The following is an 18,644-nucleotide window of genomic DNA, read 5'->3' as shown; positions in this document are numbered from 1 at the left end:
AAACCAAAACCCAAAACCCAAAACCCAAACCCAAAACCCAAAACCCAAAACCCAAAACCCAACCCCAAACCCAAAACCCAAACCCAAGGCTCAAAGCAAAAACCCAAACCCAAAAAAAAAAAAAAAAACCCTAAATAAACACAAATTTTTTTTATCAAACATAGAAACCCAAACCCAAAGTATAAAATAATCGAAAAAAAAAAAAAAAAAAAAAAAAAAAAAAAAAACTAAATTCATACAAATCAGAATAAATTTGATCTAAGATTGTGTTAAGATTGAGTTAAAATTGATCTAAGATTGATCTAAGATTGTGTTAAGATTGTTCTAAGATTGATCTAATATTGATATAAGATTGATCTAAGATTGAGTTAAGTTTGATCTAAGATTAATCTAAGATTGATCTAAGATTCATTCTAAGATTCATCCAAGATTCATTCAAGATTCATCCAAGATTCATCCAAGATTCATCCAAGATTCATCCAAGATTCATCCAAGATTCTATTCTAAGATTCTATTCATAGATTCTATTCTTGATTCTATTCTACATTCTTCCGAACTCCGAATACCAAAAAAGGAATCACACTCTAAGTCGGACATTGAACCACTTAGAATATATTATACTCCAAGCGGACTATGAACAACTTAGAAATATTTTAGCAATTACACTCCAAGTTCCTTGCGGAACTTTTCGTATAATTTGCTAAAATGTTCCCTCCTCCCCCCCTGTGTTCCCCCCCACCTGAGGGAACACTCCTTGGTGCATAGCCTACCCGTGAGAGCACCAAAGGGGACAATGATCGAGAATCGAACACTGGCCCACGGTGATGACGAGCACACTAAAGGGTAGAGGGGTCAAAGGGCAATATTAATTCATACTGATTCAATATAAGTGTCATACTGAATATTTTACACATTCAGCAATGGACTCTAACTGCATCAGTACCCCCGACAAAAAGGAAAAAAATATCCCCCCTATCAGAGTATTCTGACTCAAAGGAAAAAAATATCCCCCTTATCAGAGTAATCCTGGTAAGAAGGAAAAAAACTCCCCCCTTACCAGATTATTCTGACAGAAGAGACAAAATTCCCCCCTTATCAGAGTAATCCAGTAAGAGAGAAAAAACTCCCCCCCTACCAGATTATTCTGACAAAGGAGAAATACTTTCCCCTTAAGTCAGATTTCCCCCAGAACTCAAAAGTCTCCCTAAGGAGTGCACTAGAGTTGCCCCCCAGCTAGGCAACTTTCCCCCAGATCCCATCGACTTAGTCAAATTTCTAAGACTTAGTCAAATTTCGTCCAAGTTCCACACTCAGACTTACTCCAGGAATTTCTTCCCAGACTTCATCACTCCCCCAGACTTCATCATACTTCCCCCAGATCCATTCAAATTTCGCCCAGACTCCACGTCCAGACTTACCCCAGGAATTTCTTCCCAGACTCCTTCAAACTTCACCCCCAACTTTCAGCCAGGTACTGCCCCCAGCTACGCCTAGGAATTTCTTCCCAGACTGCCCAAGGAATTTCCCCCAGGTCTTACCATTTCGGCCACCTTCCAATGCGGCCTTACCCTATACATATTCTAGGGCTTGACATTAGCTCGGGGCATTTGCCACACTGAACATCGTGGCTGTGTAAAAGTCAATTTTTGACTTTTCACTAAAAGACTTATTCTAATTCAACCAAACCATCTGTATATGATACAGAATTCTTTTCTGATTCAGATTCTATGTTTTCTTTTTATAGGATTCACTTGTTCCTTTTTGAGAAAAATTAAAAAAATATGCTTTTTACTGCTTTCAGAGCGAATATCTCCACAACCAATCGCAGTAGAGATCTCATTTAAGTGCCAGTATATTGCTTTTAAGTAGGATTACCCTTGGTATAAATTTGGTGGCATTTGGTCGACTTTAGTTTTTTTAAGTAAAAAATCACTATAAATATGATATGCTCACAAATGCCTTTTTTTAAATAATCACACTAATAACGCGTCTATTGAAGTAAAACTCTCACAGTTTATTCAGATTTACAGGATGATTGTAAATCTGTTTTTAATTTTTTAATATCGCGTCTTTTGGGCAAGTTAGAAGCATTTTTCTTTTTATCATAATTCATCCACATTGCCAAAAAAGGTAATTACGGACATTCATTCTTTTTTATAAAGTGCATTCATTCATTCTTTCTTTCTTTTTTTTACAATCTATATTCAATCATTCCTTCTTTTTTTTTTTTTTTTTTTTTTTTTACAAAGTACATTCATTCATTCATTCTTTTTCTTTTCTTTTTTTTTTTTTTTTTTTTACAAAGTACATTCATTCATTCTTTTTCTTTTTCTTTTTTCTTCTTCTTTTTTTTTTTCTTTTTACAAAGTACATTCATTCATTCTTTTTCTTTTTCTTTTTTTCTTCTTCTTTTTTTTTCTTTTTACAAAGTACATTCATTCATTCTTTTTCTTTTTTTACAAACTACATTCATTCATTCATTCTTTTTTTTTCTTTCTCACAAAGTACATTCATTCATTCATTCTTTTTTCTTCTTTCTTTTCTCACAAACTACATTCATTCATTCTTTCTCTTTTTTTTTCTTTTCTCACAAACTACATTCATTCATTCCTTTTCTCTTTTTTTTTTCTTTTTCTCACAAACTACATTCATTCCTTCTTCTTCTTTTTTTTTCCTTTTTTTTCTTTTCTCACAAACTACATTCGTTCATTCATTCCTTCTCTCTTTTTTTTTTTTTTTTTTTTTTTGTTTACCGCGTTTCGTCTTTTGTTTCCTTCTCCTTTTTTTCTTTCCTTCTTTTTTCCTTCTCTTTTTTCCTTCTCTTTTTTTCTTACAACTATTCAACCAATCCATTCATCCCTTTTTACTTTCTCTTCATCTTTCTCTTCAGCATTCAACTAGCAACGATCATATTAATCACATCACAGCATCATGCTACAAAGTAAAGATGAAAACAAAAAACTATAACTGACGTTTCGTTTTTTATTTCTTCTTTTCTTTCTTTTCTTCCTTTTCTTTATTTCTTCTTTTATTTCTTCCCTTCCTTTTCTTTATTTCTTCTTTTATTTCTTCCCTTCCTTTTCTTTCTTCTCTTCTTCCTTTCTAAACTACCTCCACCAAGCAATGGCTCAATCAATCAAAATACAACAATTAAAAAGGTAAACTCAAATAAACCAAAGGCAAGCTTATTACAAAAATACTCTTCCTAACTTTATTCCTTTTGTTTTTCTCTTTCTCTTTTTTTTATTGTATACAGTATACATAATTCGTTCTTGATCTCTTCTTTTTTTTTTTTTTTTATCTAGATACACAAGTACTTACTACTTCAATTTGTACAGAAAGATAGACTGACAACTAGGATGAATATACAACAGGATCAACAGACGGAAGGTAGATGGGAATAAATTGGACGGATGAACATACAACTGGATCTTATCTTACTTGACGCTTTGAATGGATTGCTTTAGTTATAGATACAGTAGTGTTACCATGTTCAGTATGTCATCTTCTTCAATAAAATTATATTCATATTATACCATTGTGTCTATCATCTATGTCATTATTTTCGCAAGTCGTCCCCATTATCATCAGCAAATGTTATCAATATACCAATATTGTAAGAAGCCAACATCAACCACTAAATTACATGGAGTTTTTTTTTAGACACAGTGGATAATCATCATTTTTACTAGGTATATTATTCTTTCCTTTTTTTTTTTTTTTTTTTTTAGTACTGAAAACTGTACTGAACGATACAGCTGTCAATATCTATGGGAAGAATACAGCAAAGACTGATAAATGATATAGCAATACGCTTTTGTCTTATTATTATACTTATAACTTTGAAACATTTCTCTTATCCATATATGTATACCATGCTAACAGAACTATCACTACCCTTCATCCTCCTCCTTTTACTATAGAAAATAATAACATATTCTTGTTTTATTTTATTCAGTTGATTTTATTTAAAAAAGTATGTCCAAACAAGTATAAACCATTTTTTTCAACATCTACTTGTCATTTTTTTTTCCTTGGTGATTGTTTTTATGATGTATTTGCTTCATTTAATCATATTGACGTTGATAATGATAATGGGGAGTTTATAAATCTGTATTTATGGCGACTACACCAATGATGATGACGATGATGGTACAATCTTCTTTTTACAAAAAAAAAAAAAAAAAGATACATTGATTGTCTAGCTCTATTTTATCTGATAATTGTTGACAATACTTGAGATTATTGATGATTATGCGTAAGACTTTATTGAGAAGATGATACACTATGCACACCACTATCTATGACTGCTACTACTACTATTATTGTAACTATCCGTAAAAGAATCATCCATGATAAAAAAAAAAAAAAGAAGGAGATAGAGAAGCCAACCAAAATCATAGGAGATAATCAAGAAGAGAGATTTTGTCTAATAGTTGATCCATCTGTATATTGATCCTTCTGTATATTGATTCTTCTGTATATTGATCCTGCCGTATATATGCATCGAGTTGTACGTCCATTCGTTTCGTTGACCTTGTTGTATAATCATCTAGTCATATTCTATTGGTATAAAATCATGGTGAGTAATTTTGCATGGATCAATATTTCTTCGTCTTTTTTTTTTTTTCTTTTCTTTTTCTTTTTAGACTTACGTTGTGTACTAGTAGCTGTCTATAGCGCCAACGAGGAAGGATTTTGGAAAAAAAAAATATATTATTTGAGGTAGACAATAAATGATGGATGAAATAATAAAGTTTGAAACGATTCGTGTAGAAAAGAAATAAAGTAACATTGAAAAACACCAACCACAGTAATAGTAATTCTTTTTTTTTTTTTTTTTTTGGGAACTTACCTTAATAGTGATATTGTAGCTAGTTCACACATCTTACGGTAATACAATCGATAGTTGATGTTGCATGGATGAAATAGACTTAAAAAAAAAGGAATAGAATTAAAAATACAGAATAAACACACAAACAGTAGCGTTCTTTTTTCAGCTTGCCTTCCTATTCTATTATTGAGAGAAGAACCGTTGGTGATATGACGCATAATGTCCAATACAAGTGTCCAAAAAAAAAAAAGAAGTATCGTCGTTAATTGTTGATGAGGACAGTCCCCAGTTTGTATCACCACTATTTACCTTCGAGGAAGATGTAAATGATGAGTTTGAGCGGTACCAGTGGATATAGCTACGATATAGATTCAAACAAAAAAAAGAAAGAAAGAAGAGATCAATATCATATAAAGTTGGTAGCATAATAAAATAGATTCACCTTATCAAAAGTGAATAACACGGAATATAACAGGTTAAAGTTACTTGTTGTTCCCTTGTATTAGCTAGAAGGTATTGCACAAAAGAGATGGAATGATCGAGTTAATCCATGAATACGATGGATATGTATAAAAAATATCTTTTATTATTATTATTATTATTACTATTTTCATACCTTGCTTTGGTTTGTATTAAAGGATAAACGTACAATAAAAGAAAAAGAAAAAGAAAATAACGCTTTTGGTGCAGGAAACAAGTTAAAAAGCGGGGTCTCAAATGGTAATTTTTTTTTTTCTGTGAGTGACTATGAATCTCAGCCTAAGATACACTTCTTTTCTTTTTCTTTTCTTTACTCATAAAAAAAAAAAAATGGTGAAGAACAGTGATCCAAGCGTGAATGAAAACGATTTTTTGCTTGCAGCATTAAAAGCAAATCAACGTGTAGATGGCCGTGGAATATACGATGTACGCTCTATAGAATTAAAGTTTGGATCAGATTATGGTCAAGTAGAAGTACAACTTGGTAGAACAAGGTAAAGAAGAAAAAAAAAAAAAAGAGTTTATCAATGCATAAAAGTATTGATGTGTATCGTTTGTTTTTTTTTAATATATATATGTATAGAATCTCTGCGACCGTTTCAGCCCAAGTGATACGACCACGTCAAGATAAACCTACAGAAGGACAACTCGTTTTCAACACAGAAATATCACCCATGGCCAGTCCTTCATTTGAAGCAGGAAGGTAATCGAAAACAAGACATGTATCACCGTTACTGATTCTTTTTTTATATAGTCGTTCAGAACAAGAAGTGATGATTAGTCGACTGATTGAGAAGTCTATGCGTCGTAGTCGTGCTATTGATACAGAAGGTTTATGTATAGTTGCTGGGGAAAAGGTGTGGCAGATACGGATAGATCTTCACTTTTTAGATCATGATGGCAACTTGGTGGACTGTGCTTCTATTGCGGCAATTACGGCATTACTACATTTTCGACGACCAGATGTGACTGTAGTAGGAGAAGAAGTGACTATTGTAAGTGATAATAAATGATTTGATATTTATATAGAATCTAATATTTATTTTATTTGTTATAGCATCCAGTAGATCAACGGAATCCAGTACCTTTAAGTGTCCATCATATACCAATCTCAATTACATTCAACTTTTTTGATAAAGGGTAAATTTGATATAATGATATTTATATATATATGTATTTAAAACTGATTAATATATACATTATTATTAGAAATCTATTGGTGGTGGATCCAAGCTATTTAGAGGAACAAGTTAAAGAAGGTGATATGACAATGACGATGAACATTCACAAAGAAATTTGTTCATTAACAAAAGCTGGTGGTATTCCTTTGGAAATGGATCAAATCTTAAGGTGCTCTCAAATCACTTTGGTTAAAGTCAATGATATTTCTGAAATGATTCAAAAAGCTTTGGCCGATGATAAGGTTTCTAGGTAATCATTATAAAAAAAAAAAAAAAAAAAAAAAAAAAAAAAGACAAAATCATGCTTCTGATATATATATATTAATTATTTGCCTTTTTAATAGACAAAAGAAATAGTGGTGATGATATAGATTCGTGTATAGTTAGTTGTATTACTTTTTTTTTTTTTAACCCGCAAACAAATAAAAAATTTTCCCACGACTTTTTGTCAGTTTTCTCACAGTTTCCCTTTTTTTTTTTTTTTTTTTATATCTATCTTTCTCTTTCCCCTCACCCCTTTTTTTTCGATACCGCTATGAATATCCTACGTTTATCAAGACAACCACTATTTATATTGAAGCGTACCTTGGTTACATATACTTCATCACCAATAGTTAAAGTAAGTAGCAATATGAAAATGAATGTAGTTCTTTTTCTAATTCCTTTGATAGAGAAATGGTCTATCCAGGACGCAAAAATCTATGGTTTATACTCCTTCTTTTATCCGTCATCCATTCCATACCACTGTTCAGCAACTAGGTGTCAAGTCCTTTCTATTAGCAGATATTGGTGAAGGTATTACGGAATGCGAATTAATTCAATGGTAAGTCATAATAGAGAAAGAATGTCATATTTTAACTTTTTTTTTTTTTTCCTTTTTCTTTTTTCTTTTCTTTTTTTTTTTTTTTTTTTTTTTTTTTTTGGTTTGGTAGGTTTGTTGAACCTGGACAAACAGTTGCTGAATTTGACAAGATTTGTGAAGTTCAATCAGACAAGGCCTCTGTTGAAATTACGTCTCGTTATTCTGGTAAAATTACGAAGCTTTACCATGATGTACATGACATTGCAAAGGTTGGTCAACCTCTAGTAGATATTGAAGCGGAAGGTGATCAAGAACAATGCAAGATAGAGGACATTACGCCAATGGAAGAAACTCCAACGACATTGCATCGAGAAAAACATGACTCATTTATGGCTCCTTCTGTACGACGACTTGTTTTGACTAATAATATCAAGATTACGGATGTGAAAGGAACTGGAAAAGGTGGACGTATACTGAAAGAAAATATTCTAGATCATTTGAATAGAAAGCTACAAGGTATATATAGATAATATGAAATGAAACTTTCTTCTTACTTTTTTTTTTTATATATGTATATAAATATTTAGTGGATGGATCAACATTGGTGGATACAACTATGCCAATCAAAGAAGGAGAAGATACAACAACCTCACTATCAATGATTCAAAAAACAATGTTCAAAACCATGACACAATCACTCACTATTCCTCAATTGGGTTACAAGGATGAAATAGAATTGGATGCTACGACACAATATCGATCATCACTAAATGATCATATCACCAAACACCAAAACATGTATCCTTTTACCAAGATATCCTACCTTCCTATCTTTATCAAAAGTTTATCCATCGCTCTCTCCTACTATCCTATTATGAATGCTATGATTACAGGTGATCAAAAGGATGTGAATTCATTACAATTAATATATCGTGGATCTCATAATGTTGGTGTTGCTATGGATACTCCTCAAGGTCTGATTGTGCCCAATATTAAGAATGTACAATCTAAAACTATCTTTGAAGTCGCGGCTGAACTACATCGATTGGTGGAACTGGGTAAAACAAATGCTATACCGTTAGAAGATCTTCAAAATGGTACCATCACTCTTTCCAATATTGGCACTATTTCAGGTACGTACGCAAATCCTGTTATTGTCTCTTCAGAATTGGCTATTGTGGCTTTAGGCAAGATGCAGAAATTACCTAGATTTGATCAGGCTGGCCAGGTCGTGTCCAAGGAAATTTTACCTATCAGTTGGTCGGCGGATCATAGAATTATTGATGGTGCTACTGTTGCTCGGTTTGGGAATACTTGGAAAACGTTGATTGAAAATCCTGCCTTACTTACTAGTGAACTTCGATAAATTTACCATAGATTAGTAGTATAGATTTCTTTTTTTTTTATGTAAATTAAAAAAATAAACAGATTTAATATAGTATATTTTTTTTTTTTTGATCCACTCTCGTTTTTCTTCACCATTCTCCTTGACATTGATTTACAGCTCCGCGTTTTTTTTTTTTTTTTTTTGGTCTTCTCCATTCCTCTTTTTTTTTTTTTTTTTTTTCTTCTTCTTCTTTTTTTCCTTCCACTCATTAATTCCTGTTATTTATCTTTTTTATTTATTTATATTTATATATTCTCTGATTACTATAGTTTTGTGAAAAAATACCTTGATTTTACCTTTTTGACATTTATATACACTCTGTCTTATCTTTGGTTCCATTATGGCAACAGCTATTGCGTCAACTACAATGAACACAGCGACAACACCAGGATCACAAGCATCACCTTCAGCTTCTGTTCCACAATCGTCCCCACAACTACCGACTTCACATCATCATCGAAAAGACGTTGCCTGTGTATTCGTCATTGATGGTTCTGCTCGTATGAAACCACATCTCACTACTCTCTATGAATCCTATGTTGATCCTATTTTACGGTAAAGGAGTTTTTTTTTTTTTTTTTTTTTTCTTATTAGTATTATTTATTGTCCATAATTCTATACAAAGTACTGATTTTATTATTCTATTTATAGTCAACTTCGATGTCCTATTATTTCTGAAGGAGAAGACAAGCTATCAAAAACACGAATCACTGTAAGTATCAAAAAGAAAAACTTGGACAAGTAAATATACTTATATACGTGTACTTACTTTATCTTTAGCCTGTACTCAAATATGGTCTTGTCGTCTATGGTGATTATAATCCTTGCTCAACAGTGACAGTGGATCGAAAGTACTTTACTTCTGAACTCGGCCTTTTCCAAAACATTCTGAAAAGTATCCAATGTAAAGATGGTGGTATTCTCAAGAATGCTGCTGCTGAAGGACTAGTGGCTGCCATGGAGGTAAAAAGAAAACACGCATATACCCATATATATATATATATATATCGTCTCAGTGATCCAAACTAATATCTCTTTTTATCAAAAAAAAAAAAAAATAGCTTTTTGATGATTATAGGGAAGAAAGTGACATGGTGAATCAAGATCCTTTACTCCATTGCATCCTAGTATCCAACAGTTTACCCTACAAAACTGGTGTTGTCAACAACTTGAAGGATCGTTACAACAACTTTACTTTGGACGATATAGCAGCTGAAATGAAAAAGGTACTTTGATAAAACCAGATGAATCATCAGTAGCCTAACCTTATATATTATTGATGCTTTTAGAACAAAGTTCATCTATCTCTTATTACTCCAAGAAAGGGATATACGGATTTGGAAAAGTTTCTTTTAGATGTAAAAAAAAAAAAAAAAAAAAAAAAAAAAAGAAACGAAACAAAACTTATCGATATATTAGAGGTTAACTCGTATACTCTTCTTTTTTATATCTAGGTGAATGATGAAAAAACCGATATTCATACCCTGACAAACACAGTAGCAGATCAACATCTTGTCAAACTTGCCGGCTTCAAATTACCTGTTGAAACACCCAAATCATCAATTGTCAAGTCTGAAACTACTGGTAATTAAATATATATAGGAATAAAAAAAAAAAAAAAGGATAGAGCTAACATATTATTTTATCAGGAATATCTTCCCAACAAATGTCACCTCATCAAGCTGGTAGTAATGATCCTGGCAAGAAGCGCAAACGTGAAAATGTTCCTGGTCAAATCAATCTACCCAAAGCCAACTTGGATCCCACCAAATTTGCGGAAGTCAACGCTCGTGTCAATGCTCAACTCAATTCTCAGAAACAAATGCATGAACCTCAAGCGAAAAGGCAATCTATTGTTACTCCACCGAATGGCGATCAAATGGCTAAAAGCGTTTCACCAGTCATCAGTACAGCGACAAACGATCAGACAGGTCAAAACACTATTAATGATGTCTCACCCAGCAATCCTCCGTTCCTATCACAACAATCCGTACAACAACAACAACCAATGCAACAGCAGACAATACAACAACAACCAGTACAGCAGCAACCAATACAACAACAATCAGTACAACAACAACAAACACCACCTCTACCACAACAACAGCAACAAATGCAACCAATTGGGACTCCTACATTTCGACCAACATCACAACCTCCGCAATCTCAACAGTCTCAAGGAGTGTCAGGTCAAGGTCAGGTGCCTCCTCCTCCTCAACAACAACAACAACAACAACAACAATCACAAATTCAACAACAAAATCAGCAACAGATGCAAGGACTTAGGATGGCGAACATGCAGAATCCGATCCCATATTTATTACAGCAGCGTCAAATGTTATTACAGCTTCCTAGTCTCACTCCTCAACAACAACAACAACTGACCGCTATCCAAATGAGTTTGCAAAAAATCAGTGGAATGGCCAATGCTCAAAATGGAACTTCTGCTGCAATGATGTCTTCAACTTCTGGTGCGGTTACTTCAGCTCCATTGGCATTTTCTGGTGGTTTGGGTGATATGCAAGTACGTCCTACAATGTCATCCGTACCTCAAAGTATCAATGCTCAGGCCCAACAACAACAACCAGCACAAACAACCCCAGGACAACCACAACAAACACAGCAACAAGCTCTATTGGCAAATCTGAATATGATGAATGGACAATTACCCACCAACTTGACACCACAGCAAAGAGCTTTATTGGCGCAAATGGGACAAATGCATGCACAACAACAACAAGGAAATCAATCATCACCGAAACCAATGAATCTTCAAGCACAGCAACTAATGCAACAACTGTTATCACAACAACAGCAACAACCACAGCAACAACAACAGCCTCAGCAACAACCACAACAACAACAACAGCCTCAACAACAACCACAACAACAGCAACAGCCTCAACAACAACAACAGCAACAATTACAACAACAACAACAACCTCAACAACCACAATTACAACCACAACAACCTCAGCAACAACCTCAGCAACAGCAACAGCAACAACAACCTCAACAACAACAACAAGGATCTGCTCCAACAGAACCTATCTGGACTGGACAAATCGTATGGCATATAAAGACTCCAGAAAGTACATTACAAGAATTCAGTTGTCATTGTGGGGCATTTGCAATTACATTACGTGGAGGCAGTGTTAGTATGGAAGAATAGTAAGTGTATTATACCATCTCAATATACGTTCAAATTCACTCAATTATATATCTACATATAGTCGCCCGGAGATGTGGCCACCAAGAGCACAGATTATTGGAAGATCTTCTCTAGCCAAAGCACAATTATTACAACGCCAAGCAGTAGGAAACAAACTTCCATTTTGTCAATTCCGACCACTGAATACAAGTACCCAACAAGATCAAACTAATTTCAATCTTCTTGTACGAAATCTGGAACAAAAACGATACGTAAGTGGAAAATAGATTAACAGTAATTGAATGTATGTGACATTGACTTTTTTTTTTTAATTGTGTTATTAGATTGCAACTATGGTATTCAATCCGACTGCTAATGTATCCGAACAACATGGCGTGGTATTGACCCATTCTGGTGGCAAGCTTATAGGTATTGTGTTTACGCGGATTCCACTCCCAGATATGTCTGAAAATCTCCCTGTTGCACCTGGAGGCATTGGAACTGGAAATATGCAACAAGTATCTCAAAACATGAATATACCAGGTACAACTACGACGACAACAAGTTTAGGTGGACCCAATCTTACATCTGCAAACATGATGGCTGGCCAATCAGGAAATGCGAGCAATATTAATATGATGGCAACCGGCAATAATGTGGCGAATCTCCAGATGCTACAACAACTTCAACAACAACAACAACAACAAAGGATGATGAATGCAGCGGCTGCTATGAGTGGTCAAGGAATGAATGGTAATAAAAGAAGATATGATTCATTTGATGCTATATTAATATGTATATGTATTTTTTTTTCTTTTCTTTTGAAAAATATATAGGTGTACGACCAGGATTGAATCAAAATAGTTTACTATTATCAAACATCAACCTTGGTGGAGGAAATATGAATGTGAGCAATGCAAACACAATGGGAATGAGCAATCAATCAGCAGCAACAGCGGCAGCTTTGGCAGCGGCAGCAGGGAATGGTGCAAATACTGGCAATGTGAACGCAATGAACCTGGCAAATATGACTCCTCAGGCATTTCAACGATTGGTCTTACAACGACAACAGCAACAGCAACAGCAGCATCAACAGCAGCAGCAACAACAGCAACAGCAGCAGCATCAACAACCACAACAATAGAAATAACAATGGATTATTATGAATAGAAACAACCATAATTATTATGCATAGGGAACCTTTTGGCTGTGTTTCTTTCATCATATATATGGGATCATCCTTCTTAGCTAGTCATTTTTATATTAGTTGTATTATACATGTTTTTATTCTTATTTAGTTACTTAGTTTACCACCATTTTTCCCAAATAAAACCTTCAATCATCGATTGCTTTATGTAGACTGACATTTTTTTTTTTGTGTACCTGATGATCGAATGTTGCCGAGGAATCATCCTGATACGACTTTTTTTTTTTTATTCTTTTTTTACTATTATTCTTTTTATAGATTGGCAAGTTACACCAAGATGATAATAGTGACACTCGAAAACAAAAGAAAAATAGGAACGATCATTATTATTGGACGTGAAGTGCAAGATTTTCGGATAAATCTGGATACTTTTTTTTTTTTTTTTGCAAAAAGTAGCAAACGATATGTTATGTTGATAATGATGATATTCATGATGGAATGGATCATTTGTTATCACTGTATGATTGTGAACAGTAAATACACTTCCTCCGTCTTTGACTACTCTATTTTTTTTTTTTTTTTTTGAGCGTAATTCAAGGTGACACAGTTATTTTATTGGATGATCGTTCAACCAAAATGAATACAAGTATCAAATAGATCATCCGTTCTGGACACTTTCTTTTTTTTTTTTTTATGTACCGTTTTTCGATTTAACTTTTACATCTATATTCTTTTTTTTTTTTTACTTTTATTCAGATTATTATCTATAGAATCAAATCGATTTTATATATTATTATTTGATAATGATATTTTTATTGATGATGAATCATTTCTACTACTAGTGTATGAACGATTTCTTTCGTAGATAATAATGACATTCACGTTACACCATATCCAAATCGGGCATACACACTGTTTGATTGAATCAATTATTGCTACATGCAAGAAGTTCTTTTGATATTTTCTCCAACCAATGACAGACCTATTTTTAAATCTACCATATGTGTGTTACCATGGACACATGGAGGACATGATAAAGTATAAAATGACTTGATCATTTCATTATCCTTTTTTTTTTTTTTTTCTCAAACCCTTTCCACTCCTTTCATCATGTATTCTAAACTGATCATCGCGACTTTTCTGGTCATTGTTGCCCTTTTGCAATTCACTGTTCAAGCATCTGACCTTGAAACTCGTGCAGCCAAATGCAAATCTGTCACTACTGATTTTACAAAATCACACGCTGGATGGAAAGCTTTAGATTCTTCCAAGACATATGCTTTTACTAAGAATGGCCTTGAATTGAAATTACTCAAGCCCAAAAAATATATTCGCAAGATTGACAAGGCTACAAGTAAGTATTCATAATTAAATCATCGCTGTCACATCAGATATTGATTTAACCTTTTTTCTTTTTCCGTTTGTTTTCCTTTCTTCTTTTTTTATTTTTTTTTTTTTTTTTTATTTTAGACTTACCCTATAACGTTTATCCTGGTGAAGGATCCACCTTCAATTATACTACTTACCTTCAATATGGTTCTTTTTCTGCTACGATGAAACCTTCTACTGTGGGTGGTGCTGTTACAGCATTCATTGGTATTGGTAATGGTGGTGATGAAATCGATTTTGAATTTTTGGGTGGCAATAGTCAAAATATTCAGTAAGCTCTTTTTCTTTTTTTTTTAATATATCCATTCACTTTTAACTCACTCATTTTGTTGTATAGATCCAACTACTTCTGGGGTAAAAAGATTGTTTATGGTATCAATGGTGGTGTCCATCCCCTTCCTGGAAACGCTTTACCTGGTTCTGCTTATCACACTTATACTATTAATTGGACTCCCACTCAAATACAATGGTCAATCGATGGCAAAATCGTGCGTACTAAAACTCGAGCTAGTACCCGTGATTCCAGAGGCCAATATGAATACCCTACTGAACCTTTGTAATATATAGATCATATCTTTTTTTATCATTATTATTGTATATATTTACTCATTTACTATTTTCTTTTTTTTTTAATAGACGTATTCAATTGGGCATATGGGATTCATCTACTGTTCCTGGAACTGCTCAATGGGCAAATGGACCTATTAACGTAAGTGATATTCGATTTATGAATGATCATCGTACTCATCATTATTTAATAGTGGGACAAGCAAAAGTCAAGTGTTAAAGCATATATCAAGAAGGTGACGATCACTTGTGCCAAATAGCTTTATTAGATGATAGTAAAAAGGATTGATCTTTCATCAATTTGAATAAAGATAGTTGATTTTCGTAGTCCACTGATTGTATCTCAGCTGTAGAACACGCTACAAAAAAAAAAAATATAAACATAATTTTTTCTCTTTTCCTTTCCCACTTTCTTTTTTCTTCCTTTTGTTTTATCTTTTTTTTTTAAAAAAAAAAAGAAAAAAGAAAAATGTCTCAAACGGAACGACCTATTGTATTTTTTGATATATCCATTGGTGATGTTGCGGTTGGACGTATGAAGATGGAACTTTTTTCAGATATTGTACCAAAAACTGCGGAGAACTTTAGGTAAAGCGAAATGAATAGCAGATAAAAAGAATCGAAATGAAACTAATAATAAAATCTCTTCGTTTCTTAGACAATTATGTACCGGAGAATATAAGCAAGTATTTTTTTTTTTATAGAAAAAGGATAATAGTAATGTGAAATAACACAGTTTTTATTATTAGACGTAATGGTCAGCCACAGGGATTCAAGAATAGTATTTTTCACAGGTAAATCACTAGTAATATATTGTATTTATCAAAGGTATCTCACTGTAATCTTTTGATATAGAGTGATCAAGGACTTCATGGTACAAGGTGGAGACTTTATAAAGGTAGATAAAACGCATATAATTTAATTCTTTGACCCATAACTATTCTATGTTTATTTGATTTAGGGTGATGGTACAGGTTCGCTTAGTATTTATGGTGAAAAGTTTGCTGACGAAAACTTTGAAAAGAAACATACTGGTGCTGGTTTATTGTCTATGGTATAAATATAGTAAATATTATTTGTTATTATTTCGCTCTTCCTAACATTTATATATATATATATATAAATTTTCTTTCTCGTATGATACAGGCAAACTCCGGTCCTAATACTAATGGATGTCAGGTAGATAGTGATAACGATGGAGAAGTATATGAATTTAATTAATTTTTTTTTTAATATAGTTCTTTATTACTTGTGACAAGTGTGATTTCTTGGATGGTAAACATGTTGTATTTGGACAACTGATTGATGGATTATTGACACTGCGGAAAATAGGTATGATAAGAAAATAGTTTTATCAAATGATGGTTGATTCAAATGGATAACTGATATAAATGAATGACTGATTTTTTTTTTCTGTTTGTATAGAAAATGTGTCAACTGGACCACAGAATAGACCAAAGCTTCCTGTCAAAATCACAGGTAATCAATAATATTCACCGTGTATTAAAAGTTTTATCTAATTATCCCTTTTTTTTTTTTTGTTTAGAATGTGGACAAATGTAGTATAATACTAATAGTTTTAGATTTATTGTCTTTTTGAATAAAAATGTGTTTGATGGATTGATCATAATAGTGGAGGTTATAGCTTAGTTGGTTGACGTTGCACAGCGCCTGTGATGGACCTGCAAGCGCCTCTTTTTTTTTTTTTTTTTTTTTTCTGTCTGTATTTTTTTTTTCTTCCTTTAGATTTTTTCCGCTTTTTTTTTTTTTTTTTCTTTCCACTTCTTCTATATTCACTTCTTTTTTTTTTTTTACTTATCTTCCCACTAATGGAAACAACAAAAGAAAAGGATACTTCACTGAAAAGTTGGTGGAAACGGAAAACGCAAAATAAGAATCCAAATCAAAAACTGGATGGTAAAACACACACATATTTATATCTATACATATATATATAACAAAGCTGCTTTAAACTAATATTAACATAAATTGTTTTTGTTTTCTATTTAAATACTACAAAGAAGCTGGACAAATCTTTGGTGTTCCTTTAGCAGAAAGTGTTGACAATGCACGTGCCGCTATTGCTTATGCTGATGATAATGTTCAATACATGGGTTATATTCCTTTACTAATTGCAAAGTGTGGTAGTTTTTTGAAGGAAGAAGGTAAAGAAAAAAGAAAAGAGACAATACAAATATACTCACTTTTTTTTTCTTTAATAATATGTTAGCTCTTTATACAGAAGGAATCTTCCGAATGAGTGGCAGGTAAATAGAAGAAAAATCTAGTTTAGGATGATACAGAAATCTCAATTTCATTTACACAACATAGTGCTAAACGTATTGGTGAATTACAACAAATATTCAACACACCTCCCGATTATGGACGCCAACTGGATTGGAAAGGATATTCGGTTCATGATACTGCCAACGTTCTTCGACGCTATTTGAACTATTTACCTGAACCTGTTATTATACAAGAATTATGTCAATCTTTTCAACAAGTGATTGGTAAAGAAAAAAAAAAATATAATTATATCATTTATACTAAATAACAATTATCATCCATTTTATTATAGATCAACCAATTACTGATGAGCAAAAAGTGAACGAATATCAACGACTTATCGAACAATTACCTCAAATGCATCAATTCTTACTCTTCTATCTATTGGATCTCTTATTCTTATTTAGTCAAAATGCTCATATCACTCGAATGGATACTTTCAATTTGGCTTCTGTATTTACTCCAGGTATTCTTATTGACCCAGAATGTAGTATGGATCCGGCTCATTACAAGACATCTCAAAGAGTGGTCCAATTTTTGATTGAACATCAACTTTGTTTCCAAATGCCAAGATCTTCTTTATTCCGGCGATCGACCGAAGACCAAACAACAACAACAACAACAACAAGTGATATTACGAAAGAAAATACATCATCATCATCACCATCATCAACCTATATTACTCCTCTACAACAATCTTCATCTCAACAACCCCTCTTCGTCCATACTCCTAACAATTTACATCCTTCTCTTTCATCTTCAACAAAACATAGTCCGACTTCTGCATACTCAAAAGATGATCATACTTCTTCACTACATCGATCAAAAACTTTACCTGTCAAGCGTTCCAAATATGGTGGCAATGATCCTCTGCAAGTCGTACAATTCAACAAACCCATCATAGATAGTGCTTAATCCAATTATTACCTTCATTGTTCTTTTTCTTCTTTATTACCGTTATGATCTATCTTGTTACTATTATCCAATTGTTATTGTTATTATTATTCCCTCTTTCTGTATTCATTGTATGAATAAACTTTCTTTTCTTTTTTTGAATTCTAGATTATTTTTTTTTTATCATACTGTAGTACTATATATATGTAGATATATATATATATATATACTGTTTTGATACATACAGTACGTTATCCTTTGTCAATGTCACCACATTATATATAGATATGCATGTATCATATGATAATGACACTGCAGAAAGTTTGTCAAGAAAAGAAAAATAAATCGACCATGACTGCAATAGTGCATTTAAATCACTCTTGTATGCGAATAAAAGTCCTTCAGCAATGGACCTACCATCATCATCATCATCATCATCTTGTTGAAGATAATCAATATTAGGTCATCATCAACGAAATAATATCGCTTGATCTTTCTGCTACTTGACATGGCTGTTGTATACTGT

At 32.9% G+C, this 18,644-nt stretch overlaps 7 protein-coding genes across 7 annotated transcripts; 6 read left to right on the top strand and 1 right to left on the bottom strand.

Moving 5' to 3' along the window:
• Positions 1–5,632: 5,632 nt before the first annotated feature.
• Positions 5,633–6,957, top strand: BX664DRAFT_327283 (ribosomal protein S5 domain 2-type protein). Its single transcript, XM_051544386.1, has 6 exons — positions 5,633–5,808; positions 5,898–6,017; positions 6,069–6,309; positions 6,372–6,454; positions 6,524–6,745; positions 6,840–6,957. Exons 1-6 carry the CDS (start codon positions 5,645–5,647, stop codon positions 6,850–6,852), a joined length of 843 nt encoding a protein of 280 aa, XP_051404023.1. The 5' UTR covers positions 5,633–5,644; the 3' UTR covers positions 6,853–6,957.
• A 17-nt stretch (positions 6,958–6,974) lies between these two features.
• BX664DRAFT_327282 (2-oxoacid dehydrogenases acyltransferase-domain-containing protein) lies at positions 6,975–8,750 on the top strand. Its single transcript, XM_051544385.1, has 3 exons — positions 6,975–7,318; positions 7,428–7,813; positions 7,885–8,750. Exons 1-3 carry the CDS (start codon positions 7,197–7,199, stop codon positions 8,661–8,663), a joined length of 1,287 nt encoding a protein of 428 aa, XP_051404022.1. The 5' UTR covers positions 6,975–7,196; the 3' UTR covers positions 8,664–8,750.
• Positions 8,751–8,852: 102 nt separating this feature from the next.
• On the top strand, positions 8,853–10,150 carry BX664DRAFT_87258 (mediator complex subunit 25 von Willebrand factor type A-domain-containing protein). Its single transcript, XM_051549773.1, has 5 exons — positions 8,853–9,239; positions 9,336–9,396; positions 9,465–9,647; positions 9,746–10,042; positions 10,139–10,150. The coding sequence occupies exons 1-4, from the start codon at positions 9,025–9,027 to the stop codon at positions 9,917–9,919; spliced, it is 633 nt and encodes a 210-aa protein (XP_051404021.1). The 5' UTR covers positions 8,853–9,024; the 3' UTR covers positions 9,920–10,042; positions 10,139–10,150.
• A 770-nt stretch (positions 10,151–10,920) lies between these two features.
• BX664DRAFT_327280 (uncharacterized protein) lies at positions 10,921–11,602 on the bottom strand. The gene has a single exon (XM_051544384.1). The coding sequence runs from the start codon at positions 11,435–11,437 to the stop codon at positions 11,243–11,245; it is 195 nt and encodes a 64-aa protein (XP_051404020.1). The 5' UTR covers positions 11,438–11,602; the 3' UTR covers positions 10,921–11,242.
• Positions 11,603–14,188: 2,586 nt separating this feature from the next.
• Positions 14,189–15,189, top strand: BX664DRAFT_240306 (concanavalin A-like lectin/glucanase domain-containing protein; the record flags this gene model as incomplete). Its single annotated transcript, XM_051540221.1, has 5 exons — positions 14,189–14,336; positions 14,453–14,642; positions 14,709–14,927; positions 15,008–15,080; positions 15,133–15,189. Coding segments are annotated over 5 exons (687 nt in total), but the record flags the coding sequence as incomplete, so codon positions are not given.
• Positions 15,190–15,347: 158 nt separating this feature from the next.
• Positions 15,348–16,568, top strand: BX664DRAFT_327271 (peptidyl-prolyl cis-trans isomerase H). Its single transcript, XM_051544383.1, has 9 exons — positions 15,348–15,526; positions 15,597–15,620; positions 15,688–15,732; positions 15,794–15,836; positions 15,900–15,992; positions 16,085–16,117; positions 16,177–16,270; positions 16,364–16,417; positions 16,485–16,568. The coding sequence occupies exons 1-9, from the start codon at positions 15,408–15,410 to the stop codon at positions 16,499–16,501; spliced, it is 522 nt and encodes a 173-aa protein (XP_051404018.1). The 5' UTR covers positions 15,348–15,407; the 3' UTR covers positions 16,502–16,568.
• Positions 16,569–16,701: 133 nt separating this feature from the next.
• On the top strand, positions 16,702–18,283 carry BX664DRAFT_327266 (Rho GTPase activation protein). The gene is made up of 5 exons (XM_051544382.1): positions 16,702–16,855; positions 16,963–17,103; positions 17,169–17,205; positions 17,270–17,448; positions 17,517–18,283. Exons 1-5 carry the CDS (start codon positions 16,768–16,770, stop codon positions 18,137–18,139), a joined length of 1,068 nt encoding a protein of 355 aa, XP_051404017.1. The 5' UTR covers positions 16,702–16,767; the 3' UTR covers positions 18,140–18,283.
• Positions 18,284–18,644: the final 361 nt, after the last annotated feature.

This window comes from Halteromyces radiatus (assembly GCF_025201355.1).
Source record: "Halteromyces radiatus strain CBS 162.75 chromosome Unknown BX664scaffold_2, whole genome shotgun sequence".
NCBI lineage: Eukaryota > Fungi > Mucoromycota > Mucoromycetes > Mucorales > Cunninghamellaceae > Halteromyces > Halteromyces radiatus.
This window is presented reverse-complemented; position numbering and strand designations above follow the sequence as displayed.

Coding starts and splice junctions, on each gene's coding strand:
- BX664DRAFT_327266 (XM_051544382.1), top strand. CDS start 16,768: ATGGAAACAACAAAAGAAAAGGATACTTCACTGAAAAGTTGGTGGAAA. Junction 17,104..17,168: donor TAGTTTTTTGAAGGAAGAAG/GTAAAGAAAAAA, acceptor ATAATATGTTAG/CTCTTTATACAGAAGGAATC. Junction 17,206..17,269: donor ATCTTCCGAATGAGTGGCAG/GTAAATAGAAGA, acceptor TACACAACATAG/TGCTAAACGTATTGGTGAAT.
- BX664DRAFT_327271 (XM_051544383.1), top strand. CDS start 15,408: ATGTCTCAAACGGAACGACCTATTGTATTTTTTGATATATCCATTGGT. Junction 15,621..15,687: donor TTATGTACCGGAGAATATAA/GCAAGTATTTTT, acceptor TTTTATTATTAG/ACGTAATGGTCAGCCACAGG. Junction 16,118..16,176: donor CTAATACTAATGGATGTCAG/GTAGATAGTGAT, acceptor TTTTTAATATAG/TTCTTTATTACTTGTGACAA.
- BX664DRAFT_327283 (XM_051544386.1), top strand. CDS start 5,645: ATGGTGAAGAACAGTGATCCAAGCGTGAATGAAAACGATTTTTTGCTT. Junction 6,310..6,371: donor TAGGAGAAGAAGTGACTATT/GTAAGTGATAAT, acceptor TATTTGTTATAG/CATCCAGTAGATCAACGGAA. Junction 6,455..6,523: donor TTCAACTTTTTTGATAAAGG/GTAAATTTGATA, acceptor CATTATTATTAG/AAATCTATTGGTGGTGGATC.
- BX664DRAFT_87258 (XM_051549773.1), top strand. CDS start 9,025: ATGGCAACAGCTATTGCGTCAACTACAATGAACACAGCGACAACACCA. Junction 9,397..9,464: donor TATCAAAAACACGAATCACT/GTAAGTATCAAA, acceptor CTTTATCTTTAG/CCTGTACTCAAATATGGTCT. Junction 9,648..9,745: donor GACTAGTGGCTGCCATGGAG/GTAAAAAGAAAA, acceptor AAAAAAAAATAG/CTTTTTGATGATTATAGGGA.
- BX664DRAFT_327280 (XM_051544384.1), bottom strand. CDS start 11,437: ATGATTGATTTCCTTGTTGTTGTTGTGCATGCATTTGTCCCATTTGCG.
- BX664DRAFT_327282 (XM_051544385.1), top strand. CDS start 7,197: ATGGTTTATACTCCTTCTTTTATCCGTCATCCATTCCATACCACTGTT. Junction 7,319..7,427: donor GAATGCGAATTAATTCAATG/GTAAGTCATAAT, acceptor TTGGTTTGGTAG/GTTTGTTGAACCTGGACAAA. Junction 7,814..7,884: donor TTTGAATAGAAAGCTACAAG/GTATATATAGAT, acceptor ATAAATATTTAG/TGGATGGATCAACATTGGTG.